The sequence below is a fragment of the Mustela erminea genome, chromosome 9 (assembly GCF_009829155.1).
Source record: "Mustela erminea isolate mMusErm1 chromosome 9, mMusErm1.Pri, whole genome shotgun sequence".
Taxonomy (NCBI): domain Eukaryota; kingdom Metazoa; phylum Chordata; class Mammalia; order Carnivora; family Mustelidae; genus Mustela; species Mustela erminea.
Genome location: NC_045622.1, coordinates 112,396,390 through 112,412,211, shown reverse-complemented (window position 1 = coordinate 112,412,211; position 15,822 = coordinate 112,396,390). Strand labels below are relative to the sequence as shown.

At 59.7% G+C, this 15,822-nt stretch overlaps 1 protein-coding gene across 1 annotated transcript; it reads left to right on the top strand.

Annotated features, from left to right (window-relative positions):
• Positions 1-12,818: 12,818 nt before the first annotated feature.
• LOC116599099 (mortality factor 4-like protein 2) lies at positions 12,819-14,196 on the top strand. Its single transcript, XM_032358784.1, is given in 3 exon segments — positions 12,819-13,172; positions 13,174-13,267; positions 13,394-14,196. Coding segments are annotated over 3 exon segments (861 nt in total). The 5' UTR covers positions 12,819-12,992; the 3' UTR covers positions 13,981-14,196.
• Positions 14,197-15,822: the final 1,626 nt, after the last annotated feature.

The window sequence follows — 15,822 nt, the reverse complement described above, 5'->3', positions numbered from 1 at the left end:
GGAGGCTGGTCAAGATCAGGAAGGTCGTGTCCTGACCACAAAGGGGTCGTTTTCGCAAGAGAGTACTTCGATCCCGAATGTGTCCACACCGAATCGCAGAGCTTCAAAACAATCAAACTACGAGGAGGGAGAGAGAGATGCTCGGTGGGTGTCGCAGCAGACTCGGGCTCTGTCCCTGGAGACCAGACCAGAGTACGTGGGCTACCAGTGAGGACGTGGGACGCTTGCACGAAGCGGCTGACGGGTCTGACGTCCCCAGCGGGACCCTCCGCCCGCCCACAGAGGGGCCACGGATGCTCGCAACGTTACTACCAGGTCGTGGAATCGGCATGCGGAGAGAGAGAAGCCGGACAGAACAGCGTGTGAGGACGGGGCTCCCGGGGGCGTGAAGAGGCTTCCGGGGTAAGGCACGTGCTTCCTCCGAGCGTGCGTCCCGGTGTCCCCGTCATACGTGCAAACTACACCCCGGAAATTCGTTCACAGACTACCTCAGGCTCAACCCTGGGAGGTGGTGCGGCTCCCAGAGCCGGGGGAGCGAGCGCGGCGCGTGCGGTGTGGACACCGAGGCGGTGCTTGCGGGTAGTGGGGTACCCACTGGAAAAGGGTCTCCGAGCAGCGTGTGCTCCCACGGGATTCGAAGGGCGCCCATGCGTGGTCTTGCTCAGGGACACGCAGATTCTCGCGCTCTGTCACGGCGCCGCCCCAGGGGACGAGGACCTCTGGGCCCCCCACGACCGTCCCCTCAGCTGCTCCATGCTGCCGTTATATTCCCGGGATCAATGAGCAAGAAAGGCCAAGTACTCCGGGTGCCCGAGTAGGACGCAGGGACCCTGCCGGCGGGAGACACGTCCTGCGCACACTGAGGGACTTAATGCCTCGTGAACCTGTTGCCGTAAACCGCGGCAAATCCACAGTCCTAGAGGCATCTGCAGTGGAGAAAGACGCCACACACAGATCCCCGGCAAGTCCCAGAAGACGCCGCGAGGGTCGGGAGCCCGGCCGTGCTGGGAACTATGCCATTCGGAGAGGGGCTTGTGGTGCACTGCCGGAGGGGCCTAGACAGCCTGCCCGGCCCTGGATCTCAAGGGCCCGTGTGGCCCCGAACGCCCGTCATGATCAGGGTTCTGCCACAGAAGGTCCTGTGGTGGTCCTTCAGAAAGTGGGAACAAGCAGAGGGCACAGGAGAGCCACACGAACAAGGACCCCGAACCCCATGTCACCCACTGAGCCTGCCCTGGTGCCAGTGCTCTAGTTCAAGCCTCTCGTCTCCTGGGTGGTCCCCGAGGTCAGGGCATGGAGAGGAGGAGCCCAGGCTTGGCTGGTTTGTGGGTTATCCGGGTGCGTGAGTAGGAACCCAAGGGGACCACCCTTGGACAGCAGCCTTCTTGGGGGGTGGTGGGGGTCATGGGCTAAGGGACAATTACAGGGGACACCCTTTCAGCGTGTAGACCCTTTAGCACTGTCACCGGTGAGCCACCGCGTGAGGACAGAAGCAAATTTGTCACTCTCTATCCGGCAGCTCTAGGCTCTACTGGGCCAGCGATCCTGGTTCCCCTAGGGGACACTACGAAACTTCGAGTGTCGGCCATCACCTGGCCAAGGCCACCCACGTGCCACCGGGTGAAGAAGGGAGAAACCGTATGGGCAGGGTGATGGGCCCTGAGCCTCGAGAGGAGGGAAGGTGTTGTTCTCCAACAGGGCAGGAAGCAGCGTGTTCGGGGCTCCGGCAATCTGGGACGGGCACCTCTTGGCACCCCCACGGCAAGACTCTGCGGCAAATGGACGAGCCCCACAGCCGGGCGCTATGAGGCCACGGCAGCTGTGGGCTGTTCCGGGGGGCAGGCCATCCAGAGTGGGCGGCGGAGGAGGGCTGGCTCCGTGCTGGCTCCAGGAGCGAGAGCAAGGGCAGGGAGGGAAGCTTGCCCACCCACCTTGTCAGTGCAGACGTCCTCACCGTCTCAGTGAGACGCGATCCCGGATGGAGAGCGCCGCGTAAGCAAGAGGGCCCGTGCGGTGCGAGGCGTGGGCTCAACGGACCTTCCTGGTGCCCCGTCCAGTTCCTCCGGTTAGTCTGTGTGCCGACCCCCTCCTGAGACGCCCACAGCCAACAGCTCTCCGCAAGGCTGCTCTTGGCCAGTGGGGAGCTCCTCAAGCCAAGGCCCAGGCCCCAGGGGGGCTTCATGGCCTGCGGCAGACATGGAGGAACAGAAGGTGGCTCTTGCTCCCGAGTCCCGCGGGGCCGTTGGTGCCGGGTGTATCAGGAAGCTCCCCACCGGGTGGGACAGAAGCCCCACGGCCTTGCTTCGCCCGCGCAGGGATGCCGTCCGGGACCCCGTGGCCCGGAGACCCGAACTGAAGCTCAGTTTAGCGTCGTGAGGACAAGAGGGTCAGCTCTGCTCGACTGGGCCTGGCTCCCAGGGGAGGGCAGGAAGCTGGCCGCAGGCCCTTCGCGTGTGCCGCCTGCGCCTCCGCAGAGGGAAGGCTGGTTGAGATGAGTCCAGAACTTCATTCCGCTCAACGACCCATGGCTGGCTTACCGGGGGGGGGCCGCGCCTTTCTCCTCAGCACACTGACTCCCCAAGCCCTCCCCCATCGTGATGCCCCCAGAAACCACGAGAGGCCTGCTTGAGAAAGGAGGCTTGAGCGCCAGGCCAGCTGCCAGGGCTGCACCTGTCCCTGTTCTGGAGTCACCTGGGGACCCCCCAGGGGTGTGTATTGTCCCAGGAGAATCAGAAACCTGACCTGCCTCCACCTCCACACTGGCCTGACCACCTCCCAGGCTGTCTGCAAGGCCCTAAACGCCAAAATCAACCTACCAGTCTGCCTCCGTTTCCGGGGCTGGGCCTCGGGGATCCTCAGGTGGCATCTCCTGGTGATCCCAGGAGAGGGCTGGGCAAGGGCATCAGATGTGGGAGAGGCTCCAGACACCGCACACCCCCAACCTTCCCCTCTGGGACACATCCCAGGCTATCCCAGCACCTCCAAGCTGGGAACACGTCCAAGATGTGCCTTGACCTAAGAGTGGCTGGCGCCGATCCCCTTGGGCGCCCAGTCACCCGTTCATACAAAGGGTTAATGATGCCCCGTGCCCACTCCAGAGGAAGTGAAGGTGCTTGTAAGACTGGACAGCCAAAGTTGGGGTGACCTCCTGCTCCTACTGAGGAGACAGGGAGCTGGGGGGGCACAAAGCCCGCCCTTCAAAAACACAGCAACAGGAGGCACCAAACAACCAGAAATTCATCCCTTTCCTCAGAAGCCCCCGAGAGCAGAGGTCACGGGTTCCCGGTAAGCACACCTGTGAGGGAAGATGGAAGGTGAGCCCTACGGCTCCGGGACAGAGCACGCCTGACACCAGTTACAGCCCTACGGCTCCGGGACAGAGGACGCCTGACACCAGTTACAGCCCTACTGCTCCGGGACAGAGAACGCCGGACACCATGAACAGCCCTACGGCTCCGGGACAGAGGACGCCTGACACCAGGAACAGCCCTACGGCTCTGGGACAGAGGACGCCGGACACCAGGAACAGCCCTACGGCTCCGGGACAGAGGACGCCTGACACCAGTTACAGCCCTACTGCTCCGGGACAGAGGACGCCTGACACCAGGAACAGCCCTACTGCTCCGGGACAGAGGACGCCTGACACCAGTTACAGCCCTACGGCTCCGGGACAGAGGACGCCTGACACCAGTTACAGCCCTACTGCTCCGGGACAGAGGACGACTGACACCAGGAACAGCCCTACTGCTCCGGGACAGAGGACGCCTGACACCAGGAACAGCCCTACTGCTCCGGGACAGAGGACGCCTGACACCAGTTACAGCCCTACTGCTCCGGGACAGAGCACGCCTGACACCAGTTATAGCCCTACTGCTCCGGGACAGAGCACGCCTGACACCAGTTATAGCCCTACTGCTCCGGGACAGAGGACGCCTGACACCAGGAACAGCCCTACTGCTCCGGGACAGAGCACGCCTGACACCAGTTATAGCCCTACTGCTCCGGGACAGAGGACGCCTGACACCAGGAACAGCCCTACTGCTCCGGGACAGAGGACGCCGGACACCAGTTACAGCCCTACGGCTCCGGGACAGAGGACGCCTGACACCAGGAACAGCCCTACGGCTCCGGGACAGAGGACGCCTGACACCAGTTACAGCCCTACGGCTCCGGGACAGAGGACGCCTGACACCAGTTACAGCCCTACTGCTCCGGGACAGAGGACGCCGGACACCAGGAAGAGCCCTACGGCTCCGGGACAGAGGACGCCGGACACCAGGAACAGCCCTACGGCTCCGGGACAGAGGACGCCTGACACCAGTTACAGCCCTACGGCTCCGGGACAGAGGACGCCGGACACCAGTTACAGCCCTACGGCTCCGGGACAGAGCACGCCTGACACCAGTTATAGCCCTACTGCTCCGGGACAGAGCACGCCTGACACCAGTTACAGCCCTACGGCTCCGGGACAGAGGACGCCTGACACCAGTAACAGCCCTACTGTTCCGGGACAGAGGACGCCTGACACCAGTTACAGCCCTACGGCTCCGGGACAGAGGACGCCTGACACCAGTTACAGCCCTACGGCTCCGGGACAGAGGACGCCTGACACCAGGAACAGCCCTACGGCTCCGGGACAGAGGACGCCTGACACCAGTTACAGCCCTACGGCTCCGGGCCAGAGGACGCCTGACACCAGTTACAGCCCTACGGCTCCGGGACAGAGGACGCCTGACACCAGTTACAGCCATACGGCTCCGGGACAGAGGACGCCGGACACCAGGAACAGCCCTACAGCTCCGGGACAGAGGACGCCGGACACCAGGAACAGCCCTACGGCTCCGGGACAGAGCACGCCTGACACCAGTTATAGCCCTACTGCTCCGGGACAGAGCACGCCTGACACCAGTTACAGCCCTACGGCTCCGGGACAGAGCACGCCTGACACCAGTTATAGCCCTACTGCTCCGGGACAGAGCACGCCTGACACCAGTTACAGCCCTACTGCTCCGGGACAGAGCACGCCTGACACCAGTTACAGCCCTACGGCTCCGGGACAGAGGACGCCTGACACCAGTAACAGCCCTACTGTTCCGGGACAGAGGACGCCTGACACCAGGAACAGCCCTACGGCTCCGGGACAGAGGACGCCTGACACCAGGAACAGCCCTACGGCTCCGGGCCAGAGGACGCCTGACACCAGGAACAGCCCTACGGCTCCGGGACAGAGGACGCCTGACACCAGGAACAGCCCTACGGCTCCGGGCCAGAGGACGCCTGACACCAGTTACAGCCCTACGGCTCCGGGACAGAGGACGCCTGACACCAGTTACAGCCCTACGGCTCCGGGACAGAGGACGCCGGACACCAGGAACAGCCCTACGGCTCCGGGACAGAGGACGCCGGGCACCAGGAACAGCCCTACGGCTCCGGGACAGAGCACGCCTGACACCAGTTATAGCCCTACTGCTCCGGGACAGAGCACGCCCGACACCAGTTACAGCCCTACGGCTCCGGGACAGAGCACGCCTGACACCAGTTATAGCCCTACTGCTCCGGGACAGAGCAGGCCTGACACCAGTTACAGCCCTACTGCTCCGGGACAGAGCACGCCTGACACCAGTTACAGCCCTACGGCTCCGGGACAGAGGACGCCTGACACCAGGAACAGCCCTACTGTTCCGGGACAGAGGACGCCTGACACCAGGAACAGCCCTACGGCTCCGGGACAGAGGACGCCTGACACCAGGAACAGCCCTATGGCTCCGGGACAGAGGACGCCTGACACCAGGAACAGCCCTACGGCTCCGGGACAGAGGACGCCTGACACCAGTTACAGCCCTACTGCTCCGGGACAGAGGACGCCTGACACCAGTTACAGCCCTACGGCTCCGGGCCAGAGGACGCCTGACACCAGTTACAGCCCTACGGCTCCGGGACAGAGGACGCCTGACACCAGTAACAGCCCTACTGCTCCGGGACAGAGGACGCCTGACACCAGTTACAGCCCTACGGCTCCGGGACAGAGGACGCCTGACACCAGGAACAGCCCTACGGCTCCGGGACAGAGGACGCCTGACACCAGTTTCAGCCCTACTGCTCCGGGACAGAGGACGCCTGACACCAGTTACAGCCCTACGGCTCCGGGACAGAGGACGCCTGACACCAGTTACAGCCCTACGGCTCCGGGACAGAGGACGCCTGACACCAGGAACAGCCCTACGGCTCCGGGACAGAGGACGCCTGACACCAGTAACAGCCCTACTGCTCCGGGACAGAGAACGCCGGACACCAGGAACAGCCCTACGGCTCCGGGACAGAGGACGCCTGACACCAGGAACAGCCCTACGGCTCCGGGACAGAGGACGCCTGACACAGGTAACAGCCCTACTGCTCCGGACAGAGAACGCCGGACACCAGGAACAGCCCTACGGCTCCGGGACAGAGGACGCCTGACACCAGGAACAGCCCTACGGCTCTGGGACAGAGGACGCCGGACACCAGGAACAGCCCTACGGCTCCGGGACAGAGGACGCCTGACACCAGTTACAGCCCTACTGCTCCGGGACAGAGGACGCCTGACACCAGTAACAGCCCTACTGCTCCGGGACAGAGGACGCCTGACACCAGTTACAGCCCTACGGCTCCGGGACAGAGGACGCCGGACACCAGGAACAGCCCTACGGCTCCGGGACAGAGGACGCCAGACACCAGGAACAGCCCTACGGCTCCGGGACAGAGCACGCCTGACACCAGTTATAGCCCTACTGCTCCGGGACAGAGCACGCCCGACACCAGTTACAGCCCTACGGCTCCGGGACAGAGCACGCCTGACACCAGTTATAGCCCTACTGCTCCGGGACAGAGCAGGCCTGACACCAGTTACAGCCCTACTGCTCCGGGACAGAGCACGCCTGACACCAGTTACAGCCCTACGGCTCCGGGACAGAGGACGCCTGACACCAGTAACAGCCCTACTGTTCCGGGACAGAGGACGCCTGACACCAGGAACAGCCCTACGGCTCCGGGACAGAGGACGCCTGACACCAGTTACAGCCCTACGGCTCCGGGACAGAGGACGCCTGACACCAGGAACAGCCCTACGGCTCCGGGACAGAGGACGCCTGACACCAGTTACAGCCCTACTGCTCCGGGACAGAGGACGCCTGACACCAGTTACAGCCCTACGGCTCCGGGCCAGAGGACGCCTGACACCAGTTACAGCCCTACGGCTCCGGGCCAGAGGACGCCTGACACCAGTTACAGCCCTACGGCTCCGGGACAGAGGACGCCTGACACCAGGAACAGCCCTACGGCTCCGGGACAGAGGACGCCTGACACCAGTTTCAGACCTACTGCTCCGGGACAGAGGACGCCTGACACCAGTTACAGCCCTACGGCTCCGGGACAGAGGACGCCTGACACCAGTTACAGCCCTACGGCTCCGGGACAGAGGACGCCTGACACCAGGAACAGCCCTACGGCTCCGGGACAGAGGACGCCTGACACCAGTTACAGCCCTACTGCTCCGGGACAGAGGATGCCTGACACCAGGAACAGCCCTACGGCTCCGGGACAGAGGACGCCGGACACCAGTAACAGCCCTACGGCTCCGGGACAGAGGACGCCTGACACCAGTTACAGCCCTACTGCTCCGGGACAGAGCACGCCTGACACCAGGAACAGCCCTACGGCTCCGGGACAGAGGACGCCGGACACCAGGAACAGCCCTACGGCTCCGGGACAGAGGACGCCTGACACCAGGAACAGCCCTCCTGCTCCGGGACAGAGCACGCCTGACACCAGTTACAGCCCTACGGCTCCGGGACAGAGGACGCCTGACACCAGTTACAGCCCGACTGCTCCGGGACAGAGGACGCCTGACACCAGTTACAGCCCTACGGCTCCGGGCCAGAGGACGCCTGACACCAGTTACAGCCCTACGGCTCCGGGACAGAGGACGCCTGACACCAGTTACAGCCCTACGGCTCCGGGACAGAGGACGCCTGACACCAGGAACAGCCCTACGGCTCTGGGACAGAGGACGCCTGACACCAGTTTCAGCCCTACTGCTCCGGGACAGAGGCCGCCTGACACCAGTTACAGCCCTACGGCTCCGGGACAGAGGACGCCTGACACCAGTTACAGCCCTACGGCTCCGGGACAGAGGACGCCTGACACCAGGAACAGCCCTACGGCTCCGGGACAGAGGACGCCTGACACCAGTAACAGCCCTACTGCTCCGGGACAGAGGATGCCTGACACCAGGAACAGCCCTACGGCTCCGGGACAGAGGACGCCGGACACCAGTAACAGCCCTACGGCTCCGGGACAGAGGACGCCTGACACCAGTTACAGCCCTACTGCTCCGGGACAGAGCACGCCTGACACCAGGAACAGCCCTACGGATCCGGGACAGAGGACGCCGGACACCAGGAACAGCCCTACGGCTCCGGGACAGAGGACGCCTGACACCAGGAACAGCCCTCCTGCTCCGGGACAGAGCACGCCTGACACCAGTTACAGCCCTACGGCTCCGGGACAGAGGACGCCTGACACCAGGAACAGCCCTACGGCTCCGGGACAGAGGACGCCTGACACCAGTTACAGCCCTACGGCTCCGGGACAGAGGACGCCTGACACCAGGAACAGCCCTACGGCTCCGGGACAGAGGACGCCTGACACCAGGAACAGCCCTACGGCTCCGGGCCAGAGGACGCCTGACACCAGGAACAGCCCTACGGCTCCGGGACAGAGGACGCCTGACACCAGGAACAGCCCTACGGCTCCGGGACAGAGGACGCCTGACACCAGTTACAGCCCTACGGCTCCGGGCCAGAGGACGCCTGACACCAGGAACAGCCCTACGGCTCCGGGACAGAGGACGCCTGACACCAGTTACAGCCCTACTGCTCCGGGACAGAGGACGCCTGACACCAGTTACAGCCCTACGGCTCCGGGACAGAGGACGCCTGACACCAGGAACAGCCCTACGGCTCCGGGACAGAGGACGCCTGACACCAGTTACAGCCCTACTGCTCCGGGACAGAGGACGCCTGACACCAGGAACAGCCCTACGGCTCCGGGACAGAGGACGCCTGACACCAGTTACAGCCCTACGGCTCCGGGACAGAGGACGCCTGACACCAGAAACAGCCCTACGGCTCCGGGACAGAGGACGCCTGACACCAGGAACAGCCCTACGGCTCCGGGACAGAGGACGCCTGACACCAGTTTCAGCCCTACTGCTCCGGGACAGAGGACGCCTGACACCAGTTACAGCCCTACGGCTCCGGGACAGAGGACGCCTGACACCAGGAACAGCCCTACGGCTCCGGGACAGAGGACGCCTGACACCAGTTACAGCCCTACTGCTCCGGGACAGAGGACGCCTGACACCAGTTACAGCCCTACGGCTCCGGGACAGAGGACGCCTGACACCAGTTACAGCCCTACGGCTCCGGGACAGAGGACGCCTGACACCAGGAACAGCCCTACGGCTCCGGGACAGAGGACGCCTGACACCAGTTACAGCCCTACGGCTCCGGGACAGAGGACGCCTGACACCAGTAACAGCCCTACGGCTCCGGGACAGAGGACGCCTGACACCAGTTACAGCCCTACGGCTCCGGGACAGAGGACGCCTGACACCAGTTACAGCCCTACTGCTCCGGGACAGAGGACGCCTGACACCAGGAACAGCCCTACTGCTCCGGGACAGAGGATGCCTGACACCAGTTACAGCCCTACGGCTCCGGGACAGAGGACGCCTGACACCAGTTACAGCCCTACGGCTCCGGGACAGAGGACGCCTGACACCAGGAACAGCCCTACGGCTCCGGGACAGAGGACGCCTGACACCAGTTACAGCCCTACTGCTCCGGGACAGAGGACGCCTGACACCAGGAACAGCCCTACTGCTCCGGGACAGAGGACGCCTGACACCAGTTACAGCCCTACGGCTCCGGGACAGAGGACGCCTGACACCAGGAACAGCCCTACGGCTCCGGGACAGAGGACGCCTGACACCAGGAACAGCCCTACGGCTCCGGGACAGAGGACGCCTGACACCAGTTACAGCCCTACTGCTCCGGGACAGAGGACGCCTGACACCAGGAACAGCCCTACTGCTCCGGGACAGAGGACGCCTGACACCAGTTACAGCCCTACGGCTCCGGGACAGAGGACGCCTGACACCAGGAACAGCCCTACGGCTCCGGGACAGAGGACGCCTGACACCAGGAACAGCCCTACGGCTCCGGGACAGAGGACGCCTGACACCAGTTACAGCCCTACTGCTCCGGGACAGAGGACGCCTGACACCAGTAACAGCCCTACTGCTCCGGGACAGAGGACGCCTGACACCAGTTACAGCCCTACGGCTCCGGGACAGAGGACGCCTGACACCAGGAACAGCCCTACTGCTCCGGGACAGAGGACGCCTGACACCAGGAACAGCCCTACGGCTCCGGGACAGAGGACGCCTGACACCAGTTACAGCCCTACTGCTCCGGGACAGAGGACGCCTGACACCAGTTACAGCCCTACTGCTCCGGGACAGAGGACGCCTGACACCAGTTACAGCCATACGGCTCCGGGACAGAGGACGCCTGACACCAGGAACAGCCCTACGGCTCCGGGACAGAGGACGCCTGACACCAGTTACAGCCCTACTGCTCCGGGACAGAGGACGCCTGACACCAGTTACAGCCCTATGGCTCCGGGACAGAGCACGCCTGACACCAGTTACAGCCCTACTGCTCCGGGACAGAGGACGCCTGACACCAGTTACAGCCCTACGGCTCCGGGACAGAGGACGCCTGACACCAGGAACAGCCCTACGGCTCCGGGACAGAGGACGCCTGACACCAGTTACAGCCCTACTGCTCCGGGACAGAGGACGCCTGACACCAGTTACAGCCCTACTGCTCCGGGACAGAGGACGCCTGACACCAGTTACAGCCCTACGGCTCCGGGACAGAGGACGCCTGACACCAGTTACAGCCCTACGGCTCCGGGACAGAGGACGCCTGACACCAGTTACAGCCCTACTGCTCCGGGACAGAGGACGCCTGACACCAGTAACAGCCCTACGGCTCCGGGACAGAGGACGCCTGACACCAGTAACAGCCCTACGGCTCCGGGACAGAGGACGCCTGACACCAGTTACAGCCCTACGGCTCCGGGACAGAGGACGCCTGACACCAGTTACAGCCCTACTGTTCCGGGACAGAGCACGCCTGACACCAGGAACAGCCCTACGGCTCCGGGACAGAGGACGCCTGACACCAGGAACAGCCCTACGGCTCCGGGACAGAGGACGCCTGACACCAGTTACAGCCCTACTGCTCCGGGACAGAGGACGCCTGACACCAGTTACAGCCCTACTGCTCCGGGACAGAGGACGCCTGACACCAGGAACAGCCCTACGGCTCCGGGACAGAGGACGCCTGACACCAGTTACAGCCCTACGGCTCCGGGACAGAGGACGCCTGACACCAGTTACAGCCCTACTGCTCTGGGACAGAGGACGCCTGACACCAGGAACAGCCCTACTGTTCCGGGACAGAGGACGCCGGACACCAGGAACAGCCCTACGGCTCCGGGACAAAGGACGCCTGACACCAGGAACAGCCCTACTGCTCCGGGACAGAGCACGCCTGACACCAGGAACAGCCCTACGGCTCCGGGACAGAGGACGCCGGACACCAGTAACAACAGTTCAGCTGACATTGTCAGGGAACTGGTCACAGCTGAGCGTGGGCCGAGGAGAGAATATGGAAAGCCTGGGGGCCACAGAAGAAAGGAAAATCACACCCACTTGCAGGCAGGGCCACACTGGATACTCGCTAGATCATGGCAGGATCCCTACGCATGCATCTCTGGTGCTGCGGGTCTGGCCTAGCGGGGGGACAGCAGTCAGTGCATCAAAGGCACAAAACCCGCCCAGGCTACTGTCCGCTATGGAGCAAACACCTCAAAATGTTGGAGCAAAAATCACTTTGAAAGCCATTACAGCTCAGAGCAAGAATCCTAAGAACGGTGGACCCCCAGGGGAGGGATTAGCCACGTGCTAGTCCAGGTGGGCGCGAGCCTGAAGACTCTACTCATGAGACCCAAGGTCACGGGGTTAATGTGAGAGACAGAGGTCAGCCCCAGTCCCCACCGCCAGGCTGAGGAGGAAGAGGTGACACCGGCACGTCCCTGGGAAAGCCCCGAGAAGAGATGGGCACAGTACGGAGACAACACTTCCAGCTGAAGGCGGACCTCACCCTGGGAAGAATGCCCACATGCTACACATAAGCTGATGCCCCTGGAGGAATTCGGGGTCTGCGGTGGTCTGAGGGTAACCATGGCAACAAGAAACCCAAGCCCAGCTCAGTCCCCCCACGAGACTGACAGCAGACCCCGTTGGCAGGGCATCCGCATTTCCAAGCATATTTACCCCAGTCTCCACCATCCTCCACAGATGTCTGGATTTCAACAAAAATTATGAGGCCATAAAAAAGGCAAGGACACACATCATTAAGGCAAAGCAGTTGGAACAAGCAGACTCAGACACGATGCAGATTGGGACCATCAGAAGGGACGTTTTCTAACTGGGATAAATGTGCTCACGGTCCTCACGGGAAGGAGGGCAGCACACAACGTCAGGCAGGTAATTCCAGCCAACATCAGAAATTTGAAGAAAAAAACATCACACGGGACTATGGCGGTGGGAGGATCGGCAGTGATCACACGTGGCTGCTGGGAAGAACTGGACTCCCGTGTCAGGCCATCATCAGAAAAGCTAAGTCTGCTGTATGGTAAGGATCAGAAGATCTGCTCCTGATGGCAGAACCCTCCCTGATTACAGAAACTGGGTTGTGTCCCCAACCTCATCCTTCCAGACCATTCCGGGAGATCTAGGAGGTTCCATCTGGGAAAACACTAGGAGTTCTTGGAAGGGAAAGAAGGAAGAGGGTTATTGGTTGGAACAAAACCAGGCTTGAATGAGTTCCAGAAAGCAGGGTTCTCACACTCATGGACAACAATCTGCAGCAGAAGACAACTTTAAAAAACCAGCTAGAAGCAACAGGCAGAGAAGTAAGGTGAGAAGGGCCTCCTCAGGAAAGAAGACTGCTGGTCCACAGCAGAAGAACCTGGAACCGGCTCTCCCCGGGCGGTGGGGCGGGTCGCTCTGCAGAGAACCCCCCTTCAGGATCCGTGAGGAAGACAAGAAAGAACAAGCAGGAGACTCCTGGGAAGGGGGACGGGGGCGGCGCCGGCGGAGCACCCCAGCCGCCGGCGGAGCACCCCAGCTGCCAGCGGAGCATCCCAACCGCCGGCGGAGCACCCCAGCCGCCAGTGGAGCACCCCAGCTGCCAGCGGAGCACCCCAACCGCCGGCGGAGCACCCCAGCCACCTCGGAAGAAAAGGGCCCGGGCCGGTCCCACTGTGGAAAGTGAGGAGGCCTTTAAGAGTAGAATGGAAGTTAAAGTGAAGATTCCTGAAGAATTAAAACCATGGCTTCTTGAGGACGGGGACTTCGTTACCAGGCAGAAGCAGCTCTTTCAACTCCCTGCTAAGAAAAATGTAGATGCCATTCTGGAAGAGCATGCAAATTGCAAAAAGTCATGGGGAAATGTTGATAGCCAGGAATACGCAGTTAATGAAGTTGTGGCAGGAATAAAAGAATATTTCAATGTCATGTTGGGCACTCAGCTGCTCTACAAATTTGAGAGGCCCCAGGATGCAGAAACCCTCTTGGTTCACCCTGATACACCAATGTCCCAGGTTCATGGAGCCCCACACCCACTGAGGTTATTTGTAAGAATCGGAGCAATGTTGGCATATATGCCCCTTGATGAGAAGAGCCTTGCATTATTGTTGGGCTATTTGCATGATTTCCTAAAATATCTGGCAAAGAATGCTGCGTCTCTGTTTCCTGCCAGTGATTACAAAGTGGCTTGGGCTGAGTATCCCCGCAAAGCCCTGTGAGGGTCTACTGACCGCTCACTGTTACATCTGGTATCTGTAAACACACTTTTTGTTCTTAGTCTTTTTCTTGCATAATTGATGTTCTTTAAAATTGTTAATGTATAACAGGGCTTATGTTTCAGTTTGTTTTCTGTTTTGTTGTAAACAGAAAATGAAAGGAGTTCAAGCTCCTTTTCTCATTTCAAAGTTCCTACCAGTGTACGCAGTAATTAGACAAAGAAGAAACATTCAGCAGAACATTTTATGGCCTAGTTGACAACATTGCTTGAAAACTGGTGGTTCTATCCCTTTGACACTACACAGTTTTCTAATATGTATTAATGCTAAGTGACAAAATGCCCTGATTCCTAGTGTCAAAGGTTTAACTTAATGTATACACCTGAAAACCCATGCATTTGAGCTCTTTTTTTTTATGGTGCTTGAAGTAAAACAGCCCATCCTCTGAAAGTCCATCTATGCTGTTCCTTGGGCATTCTATCTTTGCTCAAATTGTTGAAGGTTGGTGATTTGTTTCATGGTTTTTGTATTTGAGTCTAATGCACATTCTAACATGATACAGACAATGCATTATTGTGTAGCCACGGTTTTCTGGAGAAGTTGATATTTTAGGAATTGTATTTCAGAGCTTAAATAAAATTTGTTTCTAAATTTCAAAGAAACAAAAACAAAAACAAAAACATCACACGGAAGCTCTAGAGTTAAAAACTCCGTAACAGAGACAAGAAGCGCGACTGCCGTGGGTTCGTCAATAAATGTGACGCAGCCAAGGAGAGAATCAGCGGACCCGGAGGTGGCCCGGCAGAAAGCACCCTGGCTGAAACAGAGCAAGTGAGAGCCACGGGGAATACCGAAGGGCTCGCCGCAGGCGTCTCAGAGAAAGATGAGAGCAGACGTGGTAGAAAGGGTGGTACAGAAGAAATATCCGGGGGAAAGAACAGACAAGAATTTCACGGAATTATCGACACACAACAAACCATACCTCCAAGATGCTCAGAGAACACCCAGCAAGATAAATACCATGAGAAGACAACCCAGGGTTTATTTACATATCCAAAATGCCAAAAACCCAAGGCAAAAGACAACATCTTGAAAGTGGCTAGAGAAGGAAGTCACATTCCATACAAAGAAAAAAGACAAAAACAATATCACCCTTTTTGTCAGAAATCAGGTCAACCAGGGCCAGAGGGATAAAAGAGCAACAAAGAACTCTGGACCCCGAATTCTTTTTTTTTTTTTAAGATCTATTTATTTATTTGAGAGAGAGCATGAACAGGGGGAGGGACAGAGGGAGAGAGAGGGACAAGCAGACATCCTGCTGAGCGGGCAGCCAGACAGAGGGCCCAACCTCAAGACCCTGAGATCATAACCTGAGCCAAAGTCTTAATGCTTAACTGACTGAGCTGCCCAGGAGCTCCTGGCTTCTATACCCAGCGCAAGTATCTTCCAAAGAAGGAGGAAAAATAAAGTCTGTATCCAATCAATGAAAACTGGACGACCAACTTCTAGTACATCTGCATTATAAGAACATTAAAGGGAGTTCTTCAAGCAAAAGGGACTTGATACCAAGGAAACGAGAAATACTAGAAATGGGATGAATGAATATAAATATAAAACTAATTTCCTCCTTATACTCATGGCTCCGAAAGACAACTGTCCACCTGAAGACAAAATTGTGATAGTACATGATGTATTCATAGGAGAAGTTAAAGTAGTATTTACAACAACAATAAGCACAAATAAGAGAGGAATTGAGAACACACAGTTGTAAATTCCCTACATGACTCATAAAGCAACACAATAGTATTTGGTAGACCTTGATTAATTAAGGATGTATAGAGTAGT